Raw genomic sequence first — 22,617 nt, forward strand, 5'->3', positions numbered from 1 at the left:
TTTTAATTCTTGGTCAGAATGCAGACAGGTGGTCCTGTTCCCCAACCCCATTAACAGTCCCCCCACAACTTTGATTGAAATTTGAGTGGAAGTTTATATAAACAAACTGGTTTTCCATTCAGTCATTTTTACACATGTTACATGATACTGATGTACATGTAACAGCATCCTTCCTATTTCCTTCCTGAGTTTTCCATTTCTATTTGCCTTTTCCTATCTATTCCTACCTTCTGAGTTTTATCCTTTGGCTAATACTGCCCTTTTAATGGTTGTATATACCTCCTTACTGTTATTGTTTACCTCACTGGCCTGTCTATTGTTTGCGTGAAAGTGGAGCCATGAAGTTGAGTTTAGTTTCAGGTTTTGAAGGGCGACGAAGCTGCCATGGTCTTGGAGGTGCCACCAGTTGTCCTCAGAGCAGTAAACCTGATCTTTTTTTTTTTTTTTTTTTAAATATTTAGTTTTGTTCCACATTTTTCTTCTACTTTATCTGTGTGGCTATCGCAACAGTATTGAACCAGAAGAGAAGTAGAGTGCAATGTGGGAGTTGTACATATGATTCTTTTAAGAGTGGTCAGCAGTGGTAACTGGGTACCATCTAATTCTTCTTGTCTTAGGGTTGTGGAGGCTGAGGTTCAAATGGTGTATTTGTTCTTTGAACAAATGATTTCCAAAGTTGTCTTCTTTGTTCTATCCCATGATCTCTGTGCCACAGCCTCTGATACCTCAGGTCTCAGTCTTAGCCACTTCAGATGGAGATTTAAATGCGCTTCACTGGGGCCTCTTTTACCTTGATGGTCCTGGGGTTTCTCTGTTCCTGCTTCTGACATACTCATTCTTATAGTCAGAGGAGTGGCAACTAAAACCGACCATTCCCCTATACTAGTGGTAATATGCCTTGTTTGCATAGTCCCTTCTAATCATTTGGTGGGAGTACAGAGACATGGATAGAAGAACCATATTAAGAAATTTCACTTCTCCACCCACATTTATTTGCACCTTTTGGCTTTTGTGATAATGCTACAAAGCACATTGGTGTACAAGGCTCCTTTCGAATCTCTGCTTTTTAGTCTTTTGAGTATACACATTCCAGGAATGTAATTGCTGGATCAAGTTCTGCTTTCAGTGTTTTGAGGGACTACCACATTTTGCTTTTCTACTAGCTATCCAAATTCTCACCAACACTTGTTATTTTCTGTTTTTGTGATTTTCATTTTAGCCGTCCTGTTGTTATTAGATTAGGTCCCTAACCTAATAACTGTTAGGTGCCATAGAGTTGGTTCCAACCCATAGCAACTTATGCATAACAGAACGGAACACTGCCTGGGACTGTACCATCCTCACAATCGTTCCGGTGCTTGAGTTTATTGTTGCGGCCACTGTGTCAATCCAGCTCCTTGAGGGCCTTCCTCCATTGCGCTGTCTCTCTACTTTACCAAACATGATGTCCTTCTCTGGGGACTGATCTCTCCTGACAATATGCCCAAAGTGTGGAAGATGAAGTCTCACCATCTGTGTTAGGTTCTCTAGAGAAACAAAACCAGGAGACATGTGTATATATAAAATATATATATATTATATATATATATTAATTAGTTGTATTCATGCTGTATACATACAGCATGAATACAACTAATTGTTCCACAAAGCAGTACAGAGGGCTCAGTTCAACTCATTTCCCTGAAACAGTTAATATACTGGAAGTCCTTTAATTCACAAGGGCTGCTGGGTCCAAGGTCAAGGAAACAGACAGCTGAGTCTCCCCTAGAGCAATGCAGGCAGCCCAGCCACTGGCAGCAAACAGCAGGGTGGGTTACCAACAGTCAGCAGCTCAGAAACTTAGTGAAGCAGGCCCAGATGGGATATCGAACTCAAGCAATTCAAGGCAGGATCTGCCAGCCTCAAGCTCAAGCGATTTATACACCACTAGTATGGCAAAGCAGGTCTCGAAGAAACCTCAAACTCTAGCAACATGATCCATGGGTTGGCTATCCCACAGGTAGTGCAGCTCACAAGTTGAGGCAGAGAACTAGTTAAAGCAGTCTCAAGCTGGTCTGTTCACCAGAGAGCAAGAGCGAGAGGGGTGGGCCTTGCCGATCCATTTATCTCTTTGTCCTCCAATCAAACTGTGACCTTATTAATCCCACATGTCCCTGTTGGCCAGGTTGGCACAATAAACCAACTTATCACACCATCCTTGCCTCTAAGGAACGCTCTGACTGTACTTCTTTTAAGACATTTGTTTGTTCTTTTAGCAGCCCATGGTACTTTCAATATTCTTCTCCAGCACCACAATTCACACACACCAATTCTTCTTTGGTCATCTTTATTCCCATCCTAGTGGAAGTGAAATGGTATCTCATTGTGATTGCTAATGATACAGAAGATCTTTTAGATAGTTGGTGTTCAGATGAATATCTTCTTTGTTGAAAAGTCTATTCAAGTCTGTTGCTCTTTTTATGATTGAATTATTTGCCTTCTTGTCAAAGTTGTATATATATATTTTGGCAATTTGATTTTTTGTTGAAGTTATGGGTTTCTCAATATTTTTTCCCAATCTGCAGTGTGTCTTCACATTTTGGTACTCTTCTGATAAACAAGTTTTGAATTTTTTTGAGGTTCCATTTATTTATTTTGTCTTTTGCTGTTTGTGCTTTTATTATATTAGACAATCCATTGTTGATTACTAGGTCTGATAGCATTGCCATTGCTTGTTTTGCCAAGTATATTAAAGTTTTAGTTTGCACATTTCTGTCTTTTATTCATTAAAAATTTTTTTTATGTATGCAAGAATCCATAGGAGGCAAGGATCTGTATTCATAAGAGATATTAGACTATCTTTTTTTGTGTGTTAATTTTGTCTTGTTTGGGTATCAGGGTACGTGTTTCATAGAATGAGTTAGGGAGTATTCCTTCCTTCTCTCTTTTGGAAAAGTTCAAACATGATTGGTGCCAGTTATTCTCTGAAGGTTTGTTAGAATTACCCAGTGAAACCATCTGGCCCAGATTCCATGGCACCCCCTGCCCAGCCATGTATAGGTTTATGATCACTGACTTGATCTTTTCATGTGTTATGAGTCTGTTGAGACTTCCTACATCCTCTTGAGTCAGTTTGGATAGGTGTGTGCTTTTAAGAATTTACTTATTTCATCTAAGTTATCTAATTTGTTGCCATATGGTTGTTTGTAATATTCTGTCATTTTCTCTTTATTTTTATTAGATCAGCTGTAATGTTGCTTCTTTCTTCTTTTTGGTTATTTGCATCTTTCTGTCAGTTTGGCTAATGTTTTTTGTCAATTTTATTGATCTTTTCAATGAACCAACTTATATCTTTATTGATTCTATTGTTTTTCTGTTTTTACAAGTTAATACTCTTCTCTTATTTTGTTGTCCTTTTTTCTAGTCCCAGAATTGTCAAGTTAGGCAGTTAATTTGAAAAATGTCTTCTGCTTTTCAATATAGACAGTTACTGCATTAAGTTTCCCTCTAAGTACTGTCTTTTCTGCACCCCATACATTTTGGTAGCTGTGCTTTTGTTTTTATTTGGTTCTAAGAAATTTATGATTTCTCCTTTGATCTTTTGTTTGTTTAATGTTGTTGTGTTGTTAGGTGTTGTCAAATCATTTACAACTTATAGTGATCATATGAGGGGGTACCCCCCAAAAAACAGAAATTTTTTTTCAAAGCTATGTATTTAAAATTTTTTTACAAAATAACCTTATCATCTTCAAAGTATAGTCCATTACATTTAATTTGTCAAATCTGTGATTCCATTCTTGGAAACATTTTTCAAACTCATCTGTATGGATGGCTGATACCACCTCCCTCGTTTTTTTCTTTACCTCTTCTGCGTTGTCAAATCACTGTCCTTTCATGTCCCTCTGCCTTGTGGAAACGAAAAGTTTCATGGAGTGAGGTCAGGTGAATAAGGTGCAAGGGTCAAAAGAGGCATGCTGTTTTTTGCCAGAAACTGGCGCACTGAGATACCTGCGTGAGCAGGTACATTGTTGTGGTGGCAAAACCAGTCTCCTGTCTGCCACATATCAGGCCTTTTTTGTTGCACACTGTTACACAATCTTTCCTGTTAACATGCCCAATGTATGGGAGACAAAGTCTCCTCATCTTTGATTCCAAGCAGCACTCTGGCTGTACTTCTTGTAAGATAGACTTGTTTTTTCTGGCAGTCCATGGTACTTTCAGTATTCTTTACCAGTCTCTTTAGTCTCTTTTAATCTGAAATATTTCCACAGACTGATTTTTTCTACATTGGCGTTTTTGAAGAATGCAGCCTTTTCTATTATATACAGATGTACATATATATTAGGATTTTGTAATATGGTTTTCATAAGTAATTCACATTTGTATTGAGCTATAAATAATTCATTTTCTTTTTTTTTAATAATTCATTTTCATAATGTGTTTTTATCTCAACGTGCTTGCAAAGTGGATATTATGTATTCATATTTTATTAGTAGAGGATTGCATTGGTACAGCCACAGCCGGGTTGCTGAGATGCTAACACTGACTGCTACATTCCAGAGACTGTTCTAAATGCATAAGCACTCACTTTAAACTTCCTAACAGCCCTTGGTAGTGAGTCAGAGCACCAGTGGATGTAGAGTGAAGAGCAGACTGAGGAGGGTGAATTAGATTACTATTCCCTGGGATAGTCAAGCATGGAGGAATCTAATTTTTCAGTGACTCCATGAGATTTTATGCTTTTTCTGTCTTAAAAATTTTGCTCAGTTTGTAATTAGTCTTGCTTTTTTTGTTTTTAAATTGGAAATATGTGAGGATAGGAGCTGGAATGGGGACAGATATTTTCAATAGTGCTTTCACTGCACTGTTTATCACATCACTAAAATGGGGACAGATATTTTCTTTTTTCTTTTTTAATAATTTTATTAGGGGCTTATACAACTCTTATCACAATCCATACATACATCAATTGTGTAAAGCACTTTTGTACATTCATTGCCCTCATCATTCTCAAAACATTTGCTCTCCACTTAAGCCCCTGGCATCAGCACCTCGTTTTTTCCCCCCCTCCCCACTCTCCCCGGGACAGATATTTTCATTGGTGCTTTAGCTGCACTGTTTTTCAGAGCACCTGTGAGATACTTTGGGGATGGGCTTAGGAATTTTCATCTTTTTTTCTATGTATTCAAAGTTGCAGGATATTTCTTTTTACTGAAGCTTACACTCATTGGATTCATTACAGTTTACAAACAGCCATCGTATTCATTCCCCATTTAATACCCACCTCAATCACTGAACCTCTTATGACTGAGCTAGGTCTTTTCTCAGCACAGTGATGTGCGCCATTAATTGGCCTTTTTCCTCTCAAATTAGCCCTGTACAAGCTTCAAAGTACTTCAGTTTTTTACAATCAATCCTGGTTTTTTCTCTCTTTCATAAATTTGATCAGGTAATATTAGGTCCTGAGAGACAAAGTATAAAATTTGAATGTATTTCAGCAATTTGGTAATATGAACTAAAACTTATAGCAGACCTAATGTGATCCATATTTTACAACATAGTAGTCACTGTGCTACCTACTTGAGTCTACATGTTTAGCATCAACTAGAATCATTTTGTTTAGAACTAGACAAGTGTTTTAGAGGATTAATGGGATAATTTAAAATTTTTTTGTCCACAATCCACAGTAGGGAAATGTGTTTTACATCACAACATGCCAGACTCTCAGAAAAAAAACCCAAAAACCACACCAAACAACCAAAACTTAAACCCTTAGTACATCTAAATCATCTGTTTTTCTTTTATTCCTTATGCTGAAAAAGGCACAGAGGCCACATTTGACCTCCTCTAGCTACACAGGATGAGGGAGAATCCATGTCCACCCCCACCCAAGGCCAGTTGCCACAAGGCAGGGGCCTCTCCACCTGCCTCCTCCTTTACCCTATTCTGATACCTCCCATGACACTCTACCTTTCTGCTGGGCTGTATAATTTGTTGCAGTGACTACATAGAACTTGCTGATGATTAGGGAAGCTAACAGGTTACTAGGGCACTCAATAAGCCAGAATCAGAAAACATTAAGGTTATAGTCTTTTATCCACAGCAGAGCCTCTTCTCAGCCAGCAGTCCAATCTTCTCTGGTTCTCAACCTCACAGCCACATGGGCCCTTGGTCTCTGTTCTCCATGGACTAGAAAGCCCTCCTGCTAATGTGCATCATAGTCATAGTCTCATAGTTTCAGCACTGCTCCTCTGCTATGAGGGTCTCCTTGTCTTGGCTCTGGTCTCTGCCACTTCAAACAGGGCAGAATCTGGAACATGCTCTGCTGGTTGTTCTTCCTTGATGGTCCCAGGATTCTCTCTGTTTCTGTTCCTGCGTCTGAGGTGGCTCTCTCGGATGGAGGTGTGGTTTTGTCTTAGAGCAAATCATATCCTCAAGGAAACACATGATTGGCAACTTGGTTTACCCTCTCTAGTTAGGTGGAGATATCCCACCTTAATCTTGTCCATTAGCATAACAGAGAACTCCCTCCAAAAATGGGATTATAGCCACTGGCAGAGAGGCTAGATTTATAATTCATCACAAAAAGGATTATAGCTAGAAGGGCCATCTTAATTGGCTATCTCTCACTCTGTGTTAGTCCAGGTAGACTAGAGAAACAAATCCAGGGAGACTTATATGTGTATAAGAAAAAGCTTTATGTAAAGAGTGATTGTACATTAAGAAAACATCCTAGCCCAGTCCAGATCAAGTCCTTAAATCCTATGTTAGCCCATATATCCGACACCAATCTATAAAGCCCTGTTCAGAATCATGAAACACATGCAATGATGCTGGATGCAGGAAGATCACAGGCCAGTGGGTGGGAAGTCTTGTGGATCCAATGGCATTGTAAGCATCTCAGCGCTGGCAGGGATCTCCACGTGGCTTCTCTGGCTCCAGAGGTCTGGTTTGATCAGCGTCCCTCCATGTGTCTTCTCCACAGGGGTGTCTCTTAGGGAATCAGCCTGTGTCCTGCCTCCATCCAGCTATTTATCTCCTTCCTGCCTCCAAATGAGGCCATCAAGCTTCAACCTGATTGACAGGCTCCACCCCTTCACTTGTAATCCTCAAATTGACAACAGATTTTGTAACTACCACATACTCTACTGTGCTCTTCTGTTAAGTTTTCCCCCTCTTAAGGCTGCTATGATCCACTAAATTTGATCATATAACCTGATAATGAATAATAACTCCCTCTTTTTTCTTAGTTGTAAATAGTTACATGAAGGTGAAGTGATTTTTCGAAGGTCTTCCCGTTAGTCTGGAAGGCCACCTGACCCCTGATGTTGTAGGAATGGCTTAGGTTATTAATGGAATGATGCACATTACTATTTACACAGCTAGTCTTGGTATTTGTGAGGACAGGTGGAGCACATGCTGGGACTCACATGCCTCCATACTTTAAAGCAGTGGTTCTCAACCTGTGGGTTGTGACCCTTCGGGGGTTGAACGACCGTTTCACAGGGGTCACCCAATTTATAACTGTATCAAAATTACAGTTATGAACTAGCAACAAAAATAATTTTATGGTTAGGGGTCACCACAACATGAGGAACTGTATTAAAATGTCACGGCATTAGGAAGGTTGAGAACCAGTGCTTTAAATTACTGTGCCCACTGGTGGCATTCCTAAAGGCATCTACTTGGAGACTCCTGCCTTTGCTTCCCAACAGCCATTCTTTGCTCATTCAGTAAATGAGATTTCATAGGGCATCATGGGTGTATGGTTTTGTGGACACTTTGTTGCCATTTTTCACTTTGTAAGTCCTTTGTAAAGGCATCCTTTATCTTAATGTGTGTGTTTGTGTGTGTAGAATTTTCAGGATGAAGATTTTGTTTCCCCTTTAACTCTGCTGAGTAAAATATTCAGGTTTCCTGACAGAATGAAGCTTCTTTATTTAATTTTTAATGAGTGGTAACTTGTTCTATCACCAATAAAACCTTGTAGAAAGGATAAAATAAAACTTTGGCTAGCTATGCAATCACGAGGTGTTGAAGGGATCAGGTATAAGGCATCATCAGAACAAAAAAATCTTACCATAGTGAATGATGGGGGGAGTGTGGAGTGGAGACCCAAAGCCCATTAGTAGGCCACTGGAGACCCCCTTGCAGAGGGGTCTCGGGGAGATGAGCCAGTCAGGGTGCGGTGTTTTCTCTTTGTTGCCCTCTGGGTGAGGTTGTTCTATGTCATGGTCTCTTATTTATGCTTGGTGAGTGTTGTTATTCTGCCCATACTGGGTCGGCAAGGATCGTTTGTAGGGCTGGGTTTCTTCTAACGTATTCTTGAGTTTTTCCTTGTCTGAGAAGACGCTTACTTCTCCATATATCTTGATCAATAATTTGGCTGGGTAGAGTATTCTTGGGTTTCCGTTGTTTTCCTTCAAATTTTGGAATATGTTACTTCACTCTCCTCTTCTTATTATTTTCTGCTGATAGGTCTGAGCATATTCTTATTCGGGAACTTTTATATGTGATTGCTTGTTTTTCCCTAGCTGCGCTCATGATTTTCTCCTTTTCTTCAAAGTTGGATAGTTTAATTATTATGTGCCTTGGTGACTTCTTATTGGGATTCAGTCTAGCTGGTGTTCTTTCAGCCTCCTGAATGGTTGCCTGGTTGTCATTCATTAAGTTGGGGAAGTTTTCCTCCAAGAATTATCTCACTATTGTTGCAGATGACTCCTTTGTTGTGTCTTCCTCCGGTAAGCCAATAATTCTAATGTTGTTCCTCTTCATAGCATCAGATATAACTCTTAGGTTTTCTTAAGCTTCTCTGATGATCTTACTAGATTTTTGTTTGCGTTTGTTTAAGTCTGCTTGGCTGTCCTCCAAGTCACTGATGTAGTTCTCTGCTTCCTCCAGTTGATTCTCAAGGTCCATGTTTCTGCTACTGGTTTTTGTTATCTCCTCCCTAAGCTCCTGTATTTCCCTTTGGTGTATGGCCTTTATCTCCTCTATCATTTCATCCTTTTTCTGTATTTCCCTTATATCCTGTATGACTCCAAGCAGCTCTGTGAAAAATTTCTGTGGCAGCTCAATGTCTGCTTCTTCTATTCATGTCTTTATGTTCGGGACATCTTCTGCCATTGCCTTTTGTTTCTCTTGTTCTTTCATTAAGGCCGTTGGGGCTGATGCCTGTTTGCGTTGCATTGTTTTAGAGGAGCCAGATGTCATTTTTCAGGGAATCGAAGAGCGCTGGCTCTCTCTTGTAGACTTGTAGGAAGGCTTCTTGGAACTGCCTACAGCTAATTTCACTATGGAATTAACCTACAACTTCATCTTCCTGTGGCTTCCTTCTCAGGGGAGTGCCCCAGGAGGCTGGTGGGTTGCCTGCTTTGGTGTTGCGGAGGTTGGGCAGAGGTTCCTGCAACAGCTTGGTATGGTGATGAGTGTTGGCCGAGCTGTCTTATGACCCCAGGTACACAGGCAGGAATTCCCTGGTCTGAAGTTGGGCAGAGTAGCCCCTGGAGGGAAAGCAGGGCTTTCCCTTGCCTCGGGCTAGCTACGCAGGGTGTGCTCACCTAGCTGGCTGTGGTGCATGTGTAAATGCCCTAGGCTGAGGGGTGTGGTCTGGAGGTCAGCAGTGGAGCGTGAGAGATCAGGAAAGAGACAGCGTGGAGAAAAAAAAAAATTAAGGAGTAAGACTGCTTAGACTGTTTGGGAATATAGAGAAGAGAGGGAAACAAAAGCAACTATGTAGCTGAGTCCCAATCCCCGCCTGTGGAGCTGCAAGGGTTTAGTCCCTGCCCGGAGTCAGTGTCAGCAAGCTGCAGCTGAGAGGAGAAAAAGCCCCTGTGCAGCCCTCAAAGACCCTAGGGGGACAGAGAGGAGAGATGGAAACAAAAGCAACAATGTAGCCGAACCCCGATCTCTTCCCGTGGAGTAACAAGGATCCAGTCACTGCCCAGAGGCAGACGGGGGGCAAACTGTGGCTGTGTTGAGACCAAGTCCCCCTTTGGGCTCCAAATTGTCCCAGCTCCGGCAGAGACAGTGGCGGGGCCCAGGTCAAGTCCCAGCCGGCTTCCACTGAGGTAAGCCAAAAGGCTCCAGCCCCTCAAAACCCCCTGGGTCTGTGCCTACTTATCTTTATGATGCTCCTCCTGCATTCCAGCTGTGCTGAATTTCCCTCTAAGCAACTCTCCTGGGCTTGATAATGCGGAGTCCCTCTGGTATGTGTCACTCCGTCGCCATCTTCCTGGAAGTCTGAAAAAAATCTTATGTAATGAGACATGTGCAAGAAAATTTCCCGCTCTTTGACTGAAAAATTAATGGCAGCTCCTGCTTTATCCATCACGTTAGGGGCGAGATTTGGCAAAATGACAAATAGAACTGATAGGACACATAGAGCAGCACATAATTCACGAGGTCAAAGTCCCAGGCTGTGATGCAGGACTTCCTATTTGTTGTTTACATGCAGGGTGGGGTAGCTGTTGTCGAAATAGCCCTGGCTCGCAGCCAGCTGACTGCTAACTTCTAGCCTTGGCCCTGCTCCCCTCGTAACAGGGCATCAAATGATGAGGTGCTTCAGATGTTTTAAAAGAAATTTGCAAACGATAATAATGTCAAGAAAAGGAACTTAATTAAATATCCTCCAGCCTATTAAGATGATTCGAATATGTCACTGCCATTCTTGTTGCATGTTCAAGAAGTTCACTGTTTAAGATGTATGAAGTCAGTTTTCAAAACAGTAATTCCAATGAGATCCTTTTGTTTTGGAAAAGCAAACACCCTACCCCTCAAATACAACACTACTGTTGTATGTGTGTGTCATTTGAAAATGAGTTTTTTGTTTATTGATTTTTTGTGTGCCTAGGATGTACATAATAATTTAAGTGTTATTTAAATTATTTAAACCAGCTGAAGATAGCTTGCTGATACATAACATTTGAACTGTTTGGTCAGGCCTGTGAGTTTTGTTTATTTAAATTGAGTCTCGTATTAATGTGTGTTGTCGAATGTTTACTTAATTTTCAGAGCTGTTATCTCTGTTCACTGCCATTGAGCCACTGGTTACTTGTAGTGACCTCCCTGTGGGTTTCTTGGATTGTAACTGTTTAGGGGAATAGATACGCCCAATTTATCTCCCGCAGAGCTGCTGGTGGTTTCTGAACTGCCGACCATGAGGATCTCAGCTCAACATGTAACCATTAAACCACTAGAACTATTAGAATGTCCATTTTTAATGAGGATGAATGCATATTTAATCACAGGCGGCTTTCATACTTTAGTAGAAGGCATGCAGATAGACAGCCTTTCAAACTTTAATACTGTGTAATATGCAGGTGTGTTTCTTGTTTATAGAAATGCATGTCTTGTTTGAAATATATTAAATCGTGTTCCACTGTAAGCCTCCGCAAATTCCATAAAATCATTAGCCTTTAAAGTAAGGTGGTCTTTTATCTAACTTTTAGGATAAACTTTTCCCTCTGGGAACCTTCGCTTTTATGTGCTTGTTCAGTGTGCTGTGTGCTTCAGCACTCCAGTAGGAAGCCTTCACTGCAGACACTGGCATTCTCCTGAATAATAAAGATCGCTGACAAACAAACAGGAGGTTGAACGAAGTGGCACTGTCCAAAGGGAAGTTTGGGCTTAGTGACCCATACTTCCTGATTTTGTCACTGCTGGTGTGTGTGTGAGAGTGTGTATTTGCTTAATATTACTGATCAGTAGCATGAGCATTCTACAGGGAAATTTTGTAGTCATTAGTTATAAAAGATAAACATTCTTGTGAAATGAATTTTTAGAAGTTAATAAACACCCTTATGCCATTTTTCTTATTTGGCATTGGGAGATTGCTCAGTTGGTTTTTTATTTTTAATTAATTTTTTTTCTCACTTGGTTTTTTCTTTTAAATCATTTTATTGGAGCTCATGCAATTCATCACAATACATAGATCAATTGTGTAAAGCACACCTACTCACTTGGTTTTAACATACTTCTATCTAGGAAGTACAGTGTTGGAGAGGAAATTGTTATTTAAAAATTATTTATATTAAATTATTAGCTTTATTGGCTGGTCTCATTAGGAGTATGTTATTGAATATCTCACAGTAGAATGCTTAATTTATCTGCTCATTTTTTTCTAAAATTTATTTATTTTATTATTGCTGAGAATATACATAATGAAACATTATGTATACCAATTCAATCATTTCTACATGTCCTATTTAGGGACATTGATTACTTTCTTTGTGCTGTATAACCATTCTTACTGGCCTTTTCTGAGTTGTACCTTCTTCAGGAACATAAACGGACTGTCCCCTAAGGTTCCTACTTAATCTTTCATGTGGTGCTTGGCAATTTGATCCCATATAGATCTTCAAACAGCATAATACTCAAGGCAGACCTCTTTTACTAGTTAAACCAAACTATTACAAAACTTGCAACCAGTTACCCTCAAATTGATTTCAGCTCATGACAATGCCACATGTGTCCAAGTAGAACTGTGCTCTGTAGAGTTTTCAGGACTGAATTTTGAAAGTAGACCATCAGGTCTTTCTTTGAGATGCCTCTAGATGCACTCAACCCGAAACCTAGGTCAGTAGCTTAGTGCATTAACTATTTGTATCAACCTAGGACTCCACAAAGCATAGAAATCAGTAAGTCAGCCATCTGTGTGCTTACCTGAATTACCTTAATATTATTTGGTGCTGCTTAGAAAACAAAGGAGTCCTGGGGGTGCTCTAGATGGAAGGATGATAAATCTTTTATCCTCGGAAACCCTGTGGAGCGGGTTGGAATAGACCCGGTGGCAGTGGGTTAAGGTTAATATATTTAGAAAACCTAACAAAAGTAATTTATTTCACATGTTTTTACTATAGTGGGTATTATATTAAGAAAATTGGTACTAGATTTTTTTTTTTGGCTCTCAAAAAATCTAGGTGGAAAGATAGAGCATCTTGAAACAATTCTTGAAATAGTTGAAACCATTGGAGTGTTCAGAAATATTTCCCAAATTGAAAAGACATAAAGAAATTCAGGGACATTGAAAACATGAGTCAGTTAGAAAAATTGGACTGTGGAAGGGACTTAGAATTGGGTTAGTGGAAGAGAAGGTATTCCAAATATGAATTTACAATAAAAAGAAATGAATGAGTTAGACATGTGTATAGTTCATAGACTAGCCTTAAACAGTAAGAATGATGGTATGATTTGAATAGTTGTGGGTACAGAGCAGGGGGAGGGCTTGGTAGGATGTGGTTACATTATAGATAATCTTGAAGACTTAAATGAGTAGAATGTATGATTGGCTTATATGTGTTATTAGGATTTTTGGGGAGTGGGTGGTCTATGAAGGCTCAAAACTTTTTCCCATACCAATGAGTGAAAATGGCTGCTTTTATGTTATTTCAGCTTACAAAAGGTTTCACAGGTTGACCGTCTTTTGGGGAAGTCGTCTTTGTCTTAGTGTCTCTGAGTTGGAACGGACTCAATGGCAGTGCTTTTGGTCTTAGTTTGGTCTTAGTCTGGAAGTTCCTTTGAAACTCGTCCACTAATGTTGATCCTCCTGGTATTTTGGACTACTGGTGGTACAGCTTCCAGCAACATAAATATAGTACCACAAATGGACAGACATTAGTCAGTTGATTTTAATTTAGTTGGAGTGGCATTTTTACGTCTTTTAACAGTTTTATTTACATATGATTCATGTAACATAAAATTCAGTGCTCTAAATATATTAAAAGAGATTGGGTATTCATCACCACAATCAATTTTAGAACTTTTTTTTACTTTTGTATCCATTATTAGCTCTCCATTACCCCCAACCTCTCCTGCCATAACCCAAAGAAACTATTAATCTGTTTACTGTCTGTATAGATTTGCCTATCCTGAGTTTCATATAAAGAAAATCTTATTAAATAGATCCCAACAGCAATAAAATAAAGAAAAATCTCATCCAAAAGAAAGCAGAAAATATTACAAAGTACAAGAAGTTTATAATGGGTCAAAAGGGAAAGCAAGTGGTAAGATGTAAGTTTTAATCAATCTATATCTACAGTAATCCACTTTCCAGTGTCTGAAGACAAGCCTATTCTCAACTTTGATCAATGGACTGAGAGAATTCAGTGGAGGCTTAATCTATGTGAGGGCTCTGTAAATATTTTTAAAATATTTAAAATTTTGGTTCTTCACTGTCATCCCTAGCTGCTTGTAAACTTAATGCTCAAAATGTAAGCTCTAATACAGTCCACCCCTCTGGTCATCGATTTTTATTACTAAATAATACTTTCATCACACTGGCTGGTGTGCTTTGTCCATGTAGATTTAGCTGACACTTTGATGGCTGCTTGCTTTAAGACAAGCTTTTTAAGACTCTGTTCTTTCTGACAGCTGGGCTTAAGTGGTATTTCTATTTTTTATAATTTATTTATTCATGAATGTCATCAAATTCAGTTTTTTATACACTATATTTATTCTGTTTCTGCACTGCCAGATATACATATTTTAAAAATACTTAGCTTACTTTAAAAAATCATTTTATTGGGGGCTCTTACAACTCTTATCACAATCCGTACATATATCCATGTGTCAAGCACATTTGTACATTTGTTGCCATCATCATTCTCAAAACACTTGCTAAATTGGATAACTAAAATTAGGGGAGATAAAGGCTTGAAGCAGTTGGCTTACAAACTTTCAAAGGTAGGGGAAAAAACTCACAGGATTATAGGGTTAAGGTATAGGTGTTCATTGCAATTGTGAAGCTAAGAATTATATACAGGTGCCAGGTTGGCAAGGGGTGGATTGGGTTAGTTAATTGTGCCAGCCTGGCCGATAATCACATGTGGGGCTAATTGAAAGGCGGAGGGATAAATGAGTGGTGAGCCTCGCCTTTCTAGTTCTCGGGTCTCTTGTTTTGTGATGGTTGCACCGGGTGCAGCTGCCTTAGCAATTCCCTGCTTCAGCTTGCAAGATTGACTTCCTACAAGACATCCCCAAGGAGAAGCTACATGGACCTATCCTGATGCAGCCCTGGGTGCTGGAGCAGCCGTGTGGAGACCCCTGCTAGTGCTGAGATGCTTATTCGTTCACTGACTCAGCTTTCCTCCTACAGTTGGCATCATTGCCTCTGTTTTGTGAGGTGGAGGACTTTGTGGACTGGTGTTGGGTTAATGGGTTAATGTTGGACTTGTGGGCTTGGGCAGCACTGGTTTGGGATGTTTTCGTGATGCACACTTTCTTTACATAAAACTCTCTTATATATGAATTGCTGTGGATTTGTTTCTCTAAAGTACCTAGACTAATACACTTGCTTTCTACTTGAGCCCTTGGTATCAGCTCCTCTTTTTTCCCCCTCCTTCCTCCACCTTTCTTCCCTCCCTCCTGAACCCTTGATAATTTATAAATTATTATTATTTTTTAATGTCTTACACTGTCCGAAGTCTCCCTTCACCCACTTTTTTGCTATCTGTCCCCCTAGGAGGGTGCTATATGTAGGTCATTGTGATCAGTTTCCCCTTTATACTCTACCTTCTTCTTACCCTCCTGGTATCTCTACTCTCATTATTGGTCCTGAGGGCGGTATCTGCCCTGGATTTCCTGTGTTTCCAGTTCTTATCTGTACCAGCGTACATCCTCTGGTCTAGCCGGATTTGTAAGGTAGAATTGGGGTCATGATAGTTTGGGGGGGGTAAGCATTAAAGAAGTAGAGGAAAGTTGTATGTTCCATTGTTGCTATACTATACCATGACTGGCTCATCTCCTCGCGCCCCTTCTGTATGGGGATGTCCAGTTGTCTACAGATGGGCTTTGTGTCTCCACTCCAAACTTCCCCTCATTCACAATGATATGATTTTTTGTTCTTTGATGCCTGATACCTGATCCTATAAATACCTTGTTATCACACAGGCTGGTGTGCTTCTTCCATGTGGGCTTTGTTGCTTCTCACTAGATGGCCACTTGTTTATTATCAAGCCTTTAAGACCCCAGACGCTGTATTTTTTGATTGCTGAGCACCATCAGCTTTCTTCACCACTTTGCTTATGTATCTGCTTTGTCTTCAGCGATCATCTCTCAGGAAAGTGGGCATCATGGAATGCCAGTTTAATAGAACAAAGTGTTCTTGCATTGAGGGAGTACTTGAGTAGAGGCCCAATGTTCGTCTGCTACCTTAATACTAAACCTATAATTATAAGCACATTTTCCCATCGTCATATATAAATATATTTACATATAAATATGTACATGTCTGTATTTAGACCTCTATAAATGCCCTTTGCTTCCTAGTTCTTTCCTCTATTTCCTTTTACTTTCCTCTTGTCCCACTATCATGTTCAACTTTCATTGGGTTTTCAGTAATTTCTCTCGGTTACGTTGCCCCTGATCAAGCCCTATCAGGCCTCTTACACCTTCCTCGACATCGATTTTGGATCATTTGTTGTTCCCTTGTCCCTGGGGTTGTTAACACCCACTTCCTTTTCCCCACCTCCCCCTCTCCCATGCCCCCCTGGAACCGTCGGTCCTGTTGTTTTCTCCTCCAGATTATTTTTCCTGCCTATCTTATCTAGATAGACCTGCAGAGAGAATAATATGCACAAAAAACAAGACAGAGTGAAAAAAAAACAAAAACCAACAACAAAAGAAAAGCCTGTAGACAGTTTAGGGACTGTTTGTAGGCTTTTAGGAATGTTTTCCGGTCGAGTCAGATGGGGTGCCATGCTCTGGCCCCACAGTCTATTTTTGGTATTCCTGGGGTTTTCATTGCTCTGTTCCCCTGCTGTTCTGTTGACCCCCCTTAATGTTTTGCCTCAGTGTGGTGGGGTCAGATCAGGTGTAATTCCCGCACTGTGTCTCCAGGGTTGACTCCCCCCACCCCCCACTCCCCGGTGCTATGGCTCAGTGAGGGACGTCATGTCTCATAGTGGGGCTGGTCCAATGGTCCTCCCTGTGCTTTGGCTGCTCTGAGTGGGAATATCGTCCTCAGGACTTGTTAGGCCAGGCTGTGTTCCACTCTCTCTTCCTCTCCCTTCATTTGCTCCCCTGTTCTCTGATCAGACATGCCCCTCTCTCTGAGCTGTAGCTTCAGTGCTGTCCTCTGTATTTAACTTACGTTTGTGAAAACATTATATTTGGAAAAAATTGTTTTATTGTTTACTAGCAGCAAGCTTAAGACAAGTCTTAGCCGAATCAATTAATTTAAATGCCCTTGTTCAATGGCTTCTCTGCAACTAGCTTATACAATTCTATTAAACTTAATAACTTAACTCTGTTGTATAGTTTATACTTAAATAACATTTTGTGCTAAACATGTTGCTCTTTGATATGATACAGAACAATTTTTCACACTTCTAAGCAGTTAAACCAAAATTTATTGAAAATGTATCCTATGGTGCCCGGGTATTGGGAGACAAAGCATCGGGGATATTAAATGCTTGAAGTTAAACAAGTAGCCATCTAGCAGGGAAGCAACAAAGCCCACATGAAGAAGTACACAAGCCTCTGTGATTTTGAGGTGTTGACAGGATCAAGTATCAGTCATCAGAAGACCGAAAACAATCATATTGATGGGAATGAGGGGGAGGGTGTGTCAGAGTGGAGACCCAAAGCTCGTCTCTAGACAGTTGGACATTCCCTCACAGAAGGGTCACAAGGAAGGGACAAGTCAGCCAGGGTGCAGTATAGTACTGATGAGACACACTACATTCTTCTAGTTCTTTAATGCCTCCCCCCGCCCCACTATCATGACCCCAGTTCTACCTTATAAATCCAGCTAGACTGGAACATGTACACTAGTACAGATAAGATCTCGACACAGGAATCCAGGACAGATGAACCCCCCAGGAACAATAATGAAGTAGCAATAACATGAGAATAGGGGGAAGGTGGCAGGAGAAGGAGGAGAAAGAGGGAACCGATCACAATGATCGATATATAACACCCCACCCCCACTCCAAGGGGACGAACAACAGAAATGTGGGTGGAGAGAGACGGCAGTAGGTGTAAGATATGAAAATAATAATTTATAATTTATCAAGGGATCACCAGGGTGGGAGGGAGGGCAAAAAGAAGATACCAAGTGTTCAAGTAGAAAGAAAATGTTTTGGAAATGATGATGGCAGCATATGTACATGTGTGCTTGATACATTGATGTATGGATTGCTATAAGAGCTATAAGAACACCCAATACAATGATTTATTTTTTAAAAAGTATCCTACAAAAGACCCACACATTTTACAGGTTCAAATTCTATTTCAATGGTGTACAACATTGAATTTTTAACTGGCTTCATTTTAGGAACAATAAATTCATCATTGAAACCCTTGGCTGAATGGTGATGGTATTGTTTGTTTATATCCACATAACTCTCGAAAGGTGGACCCAAATCATTCATTTTCTCAGAGGAAACATGCATTGTGGCTTATAATTAGCCATATTAATTGTCTGTTGAATATATATTAGCTTGAAGTTAGATGTTAAATGTTAGTTATTACTACCATCATTTGTCCTTTGTGAAACTAGTATCAGATCCTTGTATTGTGTAACACATTCTTTATAAAATGTATAAATTCTTCAAAAGTTTTTAAAGAGTATTATTGCATGTTGATAATCATACTTTGGACTGGCCTCTGTAGATGACTAAAGCAAATTATTTTATTTCCTTGCCTTCCAATGCCCTTTGATGTTTCAAGGGAAAAAAAGGAACTAATTGGATTGACTAATTTTTAAGATCAGCCATCAGTTTACCAGCAATCTTTAAAAGCACTGTCAGTGGTTGGCCATCTGGGTTCTAAAGGAAGAGCCTGTCCCATTGACTGTTTCAAAGGAAGCACTCAGACCTTCACTGCTTCTTTCTTACTGTTGAGAACAGTCATATTGATGACATTGTAACTCATGCTCAAGTTTCAACCAAAGAAACCATTTCTTTGTACATTAACCTTATAAAAGTCATTTAAATAACAGAGTATTGTATCATAAAAGACATGGAGAATTTTAAGTGGTATTTTTAAGTTCTTGCTTTACAACAACTCGTGGTTTCAACAACAGTTGTTTGAAAATAAGTATTAAAAATTAGTATTTCTTGATCTCACCAGAGCCATTGCCACTTTCCCTAGATTGCTGTGCTGAGGAGACAGCAGCGGATGATTAAGAATCGGGAATCTGCCTGCCAGTCCCGCAAGAAGAAGAAAGAGTATATGTTAGGGCTGGAGGCAAAGCTAAAGGCTGCCCTTTCTGAGAATGAGAAACTGAAGAAAGAAAATGGGTCCCTGAAGCGCCAGCTGGATGAAGTTGTGTCCGAGGTGGGTGCTCGTGGTGGTGCCGGGAGGAGAGGCAGAAAACACCGTCTCCCCCGTACTTCAGTGGAGAAACGTTTACATTTTAGTTTAGGTTGTGTAAAGGAATAATACGAGGAAAAACAACTCCAGATCAAAGGCTGAAGAAACATTTACAGTGAATGAAAGCATTCTGAAGAGGATCTTTTGAATTCTCCCTCCCACTCTACATGGAAAAATTGTCTTCTTTTCCTGGATTTTCCCCCAGCCATTATCTTAAAACCTACCAGCAAGGGGATTCCAGCTGATCACAACTCTACAGACTAGAGTAGAATTACTCCAAAGGGCTTCTGAGGCTGTAAATCTTTACAAAAGCAGAGTCGGCCTCATCCCCCGTGGTGGGTTCAAACCACTGACCTTCAGTTAGCAGTCCACTTTAACCCACTGCCTTGGCACCTTCTTTTCTGAATAAATGAATGACATTAAGCCTACCAGGTAGCTCCACCAGAGCTTCTCCCTTTAAAAAAGAAAGCAATACAAAATGTAAGCATGTGTTTTATCTTATCTCTGCCCTTCTGACCAATAGTATGTGGCCATGCTGTGTGAAGAAGGTTGATCTCTTCAATTCTGTTACTAAAATCTGCTGCTTTGAGCATATCTAATTAAAATGCTGCCTTGAGCCAAATAGATGTTGATACTGGGGTATCTGACCCTTTTCTTCCTGTCTTGTTCCTGCGCACATGGGACTATTCCAGTGTGCTACTAAGCAACAGATTTAAAAGGGAGACAAACTACGGAAACGTCTAAAGTCCTTTAGAGGTTGGTGAAATTGAGAGCTTGTTGAATGCTCATTTGTGTTTCGGGTGAAGTGGCCATCTCTTCTGCTTCTCTCTCATCCTCGGTGCGAGTAAAGGGAACTCGGGTGGCTGTGGTCTAGTACTTTGAAAAGTATGATTTCTACCCACTTGATTTGTATTTGTTTTAATTAGACAAATTACCTGTATAACTGGTGAAGAGGGAACATTTTTATCTTAGATGTTGCTTTTTGTGAGATTAATGTCTAATTGTATTTTATATGGTCATTTCCTTTAGAACCAGAGGCTAAAAGTTCCCAGTGCAAAGCGAAGAGTTGTCTGTGTGATGATAGTGTTAGCATTTGTAGTCCTGAACTATGGACCAATGAGGTAAGTGTATATATTTGTTTTGGGCAGTACTGCTAAAAATTTAAACTCTCATCTTAAAGTTTTTGTTATTTTTCATGTCGAGTCATAAGCTAGAGTCCTGGTGACTCTATGAACTAGTTGTTGGGTTGACAACCCCAAGGTAGCAGTTCAAACCCACCACTCACTCTGCAGGAGAAAGATGAGACTCTCTACTCCTGTAAAGATTAACAGATCATGGGGACTAGTTCTGGTCTCTCCTACAAGGTTGCTGTGTGTTGGAATCGATTCTGTGACAGTGGATTTTGGTTTAGTCATAAGTGAGAGAGATTTGCCATAAACCACTTGCATGTATTAAACAAGTATCTAGTATTTATTTATAACTAATCTGTTTGCCATACATCTGCATATATTTATTTATTTCTACATTTGTACTTTTGTGTACAGTACTCCATTCCCTACACTGGAAGAACTTCATCTTCTCTTTCAACTTATATTTTTAAAATATTATTTATGATTTCAAGAAGCTCTCCCCATTGACATTCTTGTGTTGCTCTGTTCATCTTCTCATCTGTTTTACAAATTTTTAGACATGTCTTGCTTTGTGATACTGTTTTCCTTATGCATATTTTATTGTAGCGCACATCATTTTATGTGGTTCTTTATTTTTCTTGCTGTATAGACAATGCAGAGTTCATCTCAGAACAAATATATATCTGTGTTTATTTACTTTTGTCCAAAAATGACACGTGCTTTTTGTTCCTCATTTCTATTCTCAGGCTAATGTGAGGCACTCATATCTTAATAAATATTTATATAGCTCTTTATGCTTGCCAGGAAAAATGAGCTAGGGATGCAAATATGAATAGAGTACAGTCTAATAGGACAACAAATATATAAACAACTATTATGTGAGGAAGAATTGTATATAGATGTCATATCAAGATTTGGACTTATTCTTGAGCGGACGTTTAAGAAAGAACTAGTAGCTCCGGTAAGGGCGCAAGCGTAGGCGGCATTATCCGACAGCAATTGAGGAATGACTAGGAAAGAGAACTGGATTATGTTGCAGAACGTGAGGATGGGCATAGAGGAGACATTCTGTTCTGGAAGTCCTCCTGAATCTATAGAGATTTGGGGGTGGGGGAAGACTCAAAAGACATTTTAATTGAATGAGTGATCTTCAGAGCTTCTGAAGGTTTGTGGGTTGCTATTTGGCCCCGTGAGGAGGTAGGCAGATCTATTAAGGAAAGAGCAGATGAACAAAGAATCACTAGCTGGGCAGTATAAAAGGGGCATTAAGAATGGGATAGAGTCACCACCAGGGACCTATGTCTGTCTCTGTGTAAAGGCTTCAGGTACAGAAAAGCAAGAAGTAGTGGGGATATTGGGAACTGTGCAAATTATTGAGCCCTGTGATACAAGGCTTAGATTAAAGAAAAGAAACAGAGAAGAGCTAAAAGGAATAAGAAATAAAGATGTACTTTTATTAAATTGGGATATCTCCACATGCTAAGAAGAAAATAGGTCTTGGTTCCTATAAATTTCCCTATTTCATCTAGACAAAAATTTGACACAAACCGAAACATCCAAACCCAATGAGCAGGGACAGGAGACTGAAACCTGTCCCTGCATTAAATGTTCGGAATTCAGATGTCCCATCATGACTATTATCCAGAAGCATTTCTTATTTGCTCCAGTTGTTGGCAGTCTCTTCCCTGAAAAGTGGGGGGTATTTTCAGGCCTGGAGTCTGCTGAAGGAGCAGAGATTCCCCATCGAAAAACAGCCACCTTGCTGTCCTGTGGATTCCAACTCAGAGTGACCTCATAGAATGGGGTGTACTTGTCCCATAGGGTTTCTGATGACGGCAGTCTTTATGAGGCAGACTACTGTATCTTTCTCTCACTGAGGGGCTGGTGGGTTAAATCCTTAACCCTCAGCTGCACAGCACTTAACCCCTGTGCCACCAGACTTCCTCAGCAACTCCCCAGGTGACTGTAGTATCACCTCAAAGATGCTTAACGAACAGCTTCCGGCACTTGCAGTCTTGTGTACCCAGAAACCTGAAGGAAGCATTGTTATTTTCTAGTTAGGGTAGAAACTGTGTAGGCAGATTTTTTTTTTTTAATCAATTTATTGGGGCTCATACAATTCATCACAATACATAGATCAATTGTGTAATACATTTGTTGCCCTCATTATTCCCAAAATTCGCTTTCCTCTTGG

The 22,617-nt window shown here is 40.0% G+C and overlaps 1 protein-coding gene across 6 annotated transcripts in view; it reads left to right on the forward strand.

Moving 5' to 3' along the window:
• The window catches only part of ATF6 (activating transcription factor 6), a 223,077-nt gene that overhangs the window by 42,701 nt on the left and 157,759 nt on the right, over nt 1–22,617 (forward strand). For all 6 annotated transcript variants that reach the window (XM_045297893.1, XM_045297895.1, XM_045297890.1 and 3 more), the window contains 2 exons: nt 19,072–19,257; nt 20,323–20,414. In XM_045297893.1, coding sequence (XP_045153828.1) covers nt 19,072–19,257; nt 20,323–20,414 — 278 coding nt within the window. The remainder of the gene's footprint in view (nt 1–19,071; nt 19,258–20,322; nt 20,415–22,617) is intronic.

Source organism: Echinops telfairi, unplaced genomic scaffold (genome assembly GCF_000313985.2).
Source record: "Echinops telfairi isolate 266 unplaced genomic scaffold, ASM31398v2 ScPeMD7_7424;HRSCAF=8462, whole genome shotgun sequence".
Classification (NCBI taxonomy): Eukaryota; Metazoa; Chordata; class Mammalia; order Afrosoricida; family Tenrecidae; genus Echinops; species Echinops telfairi.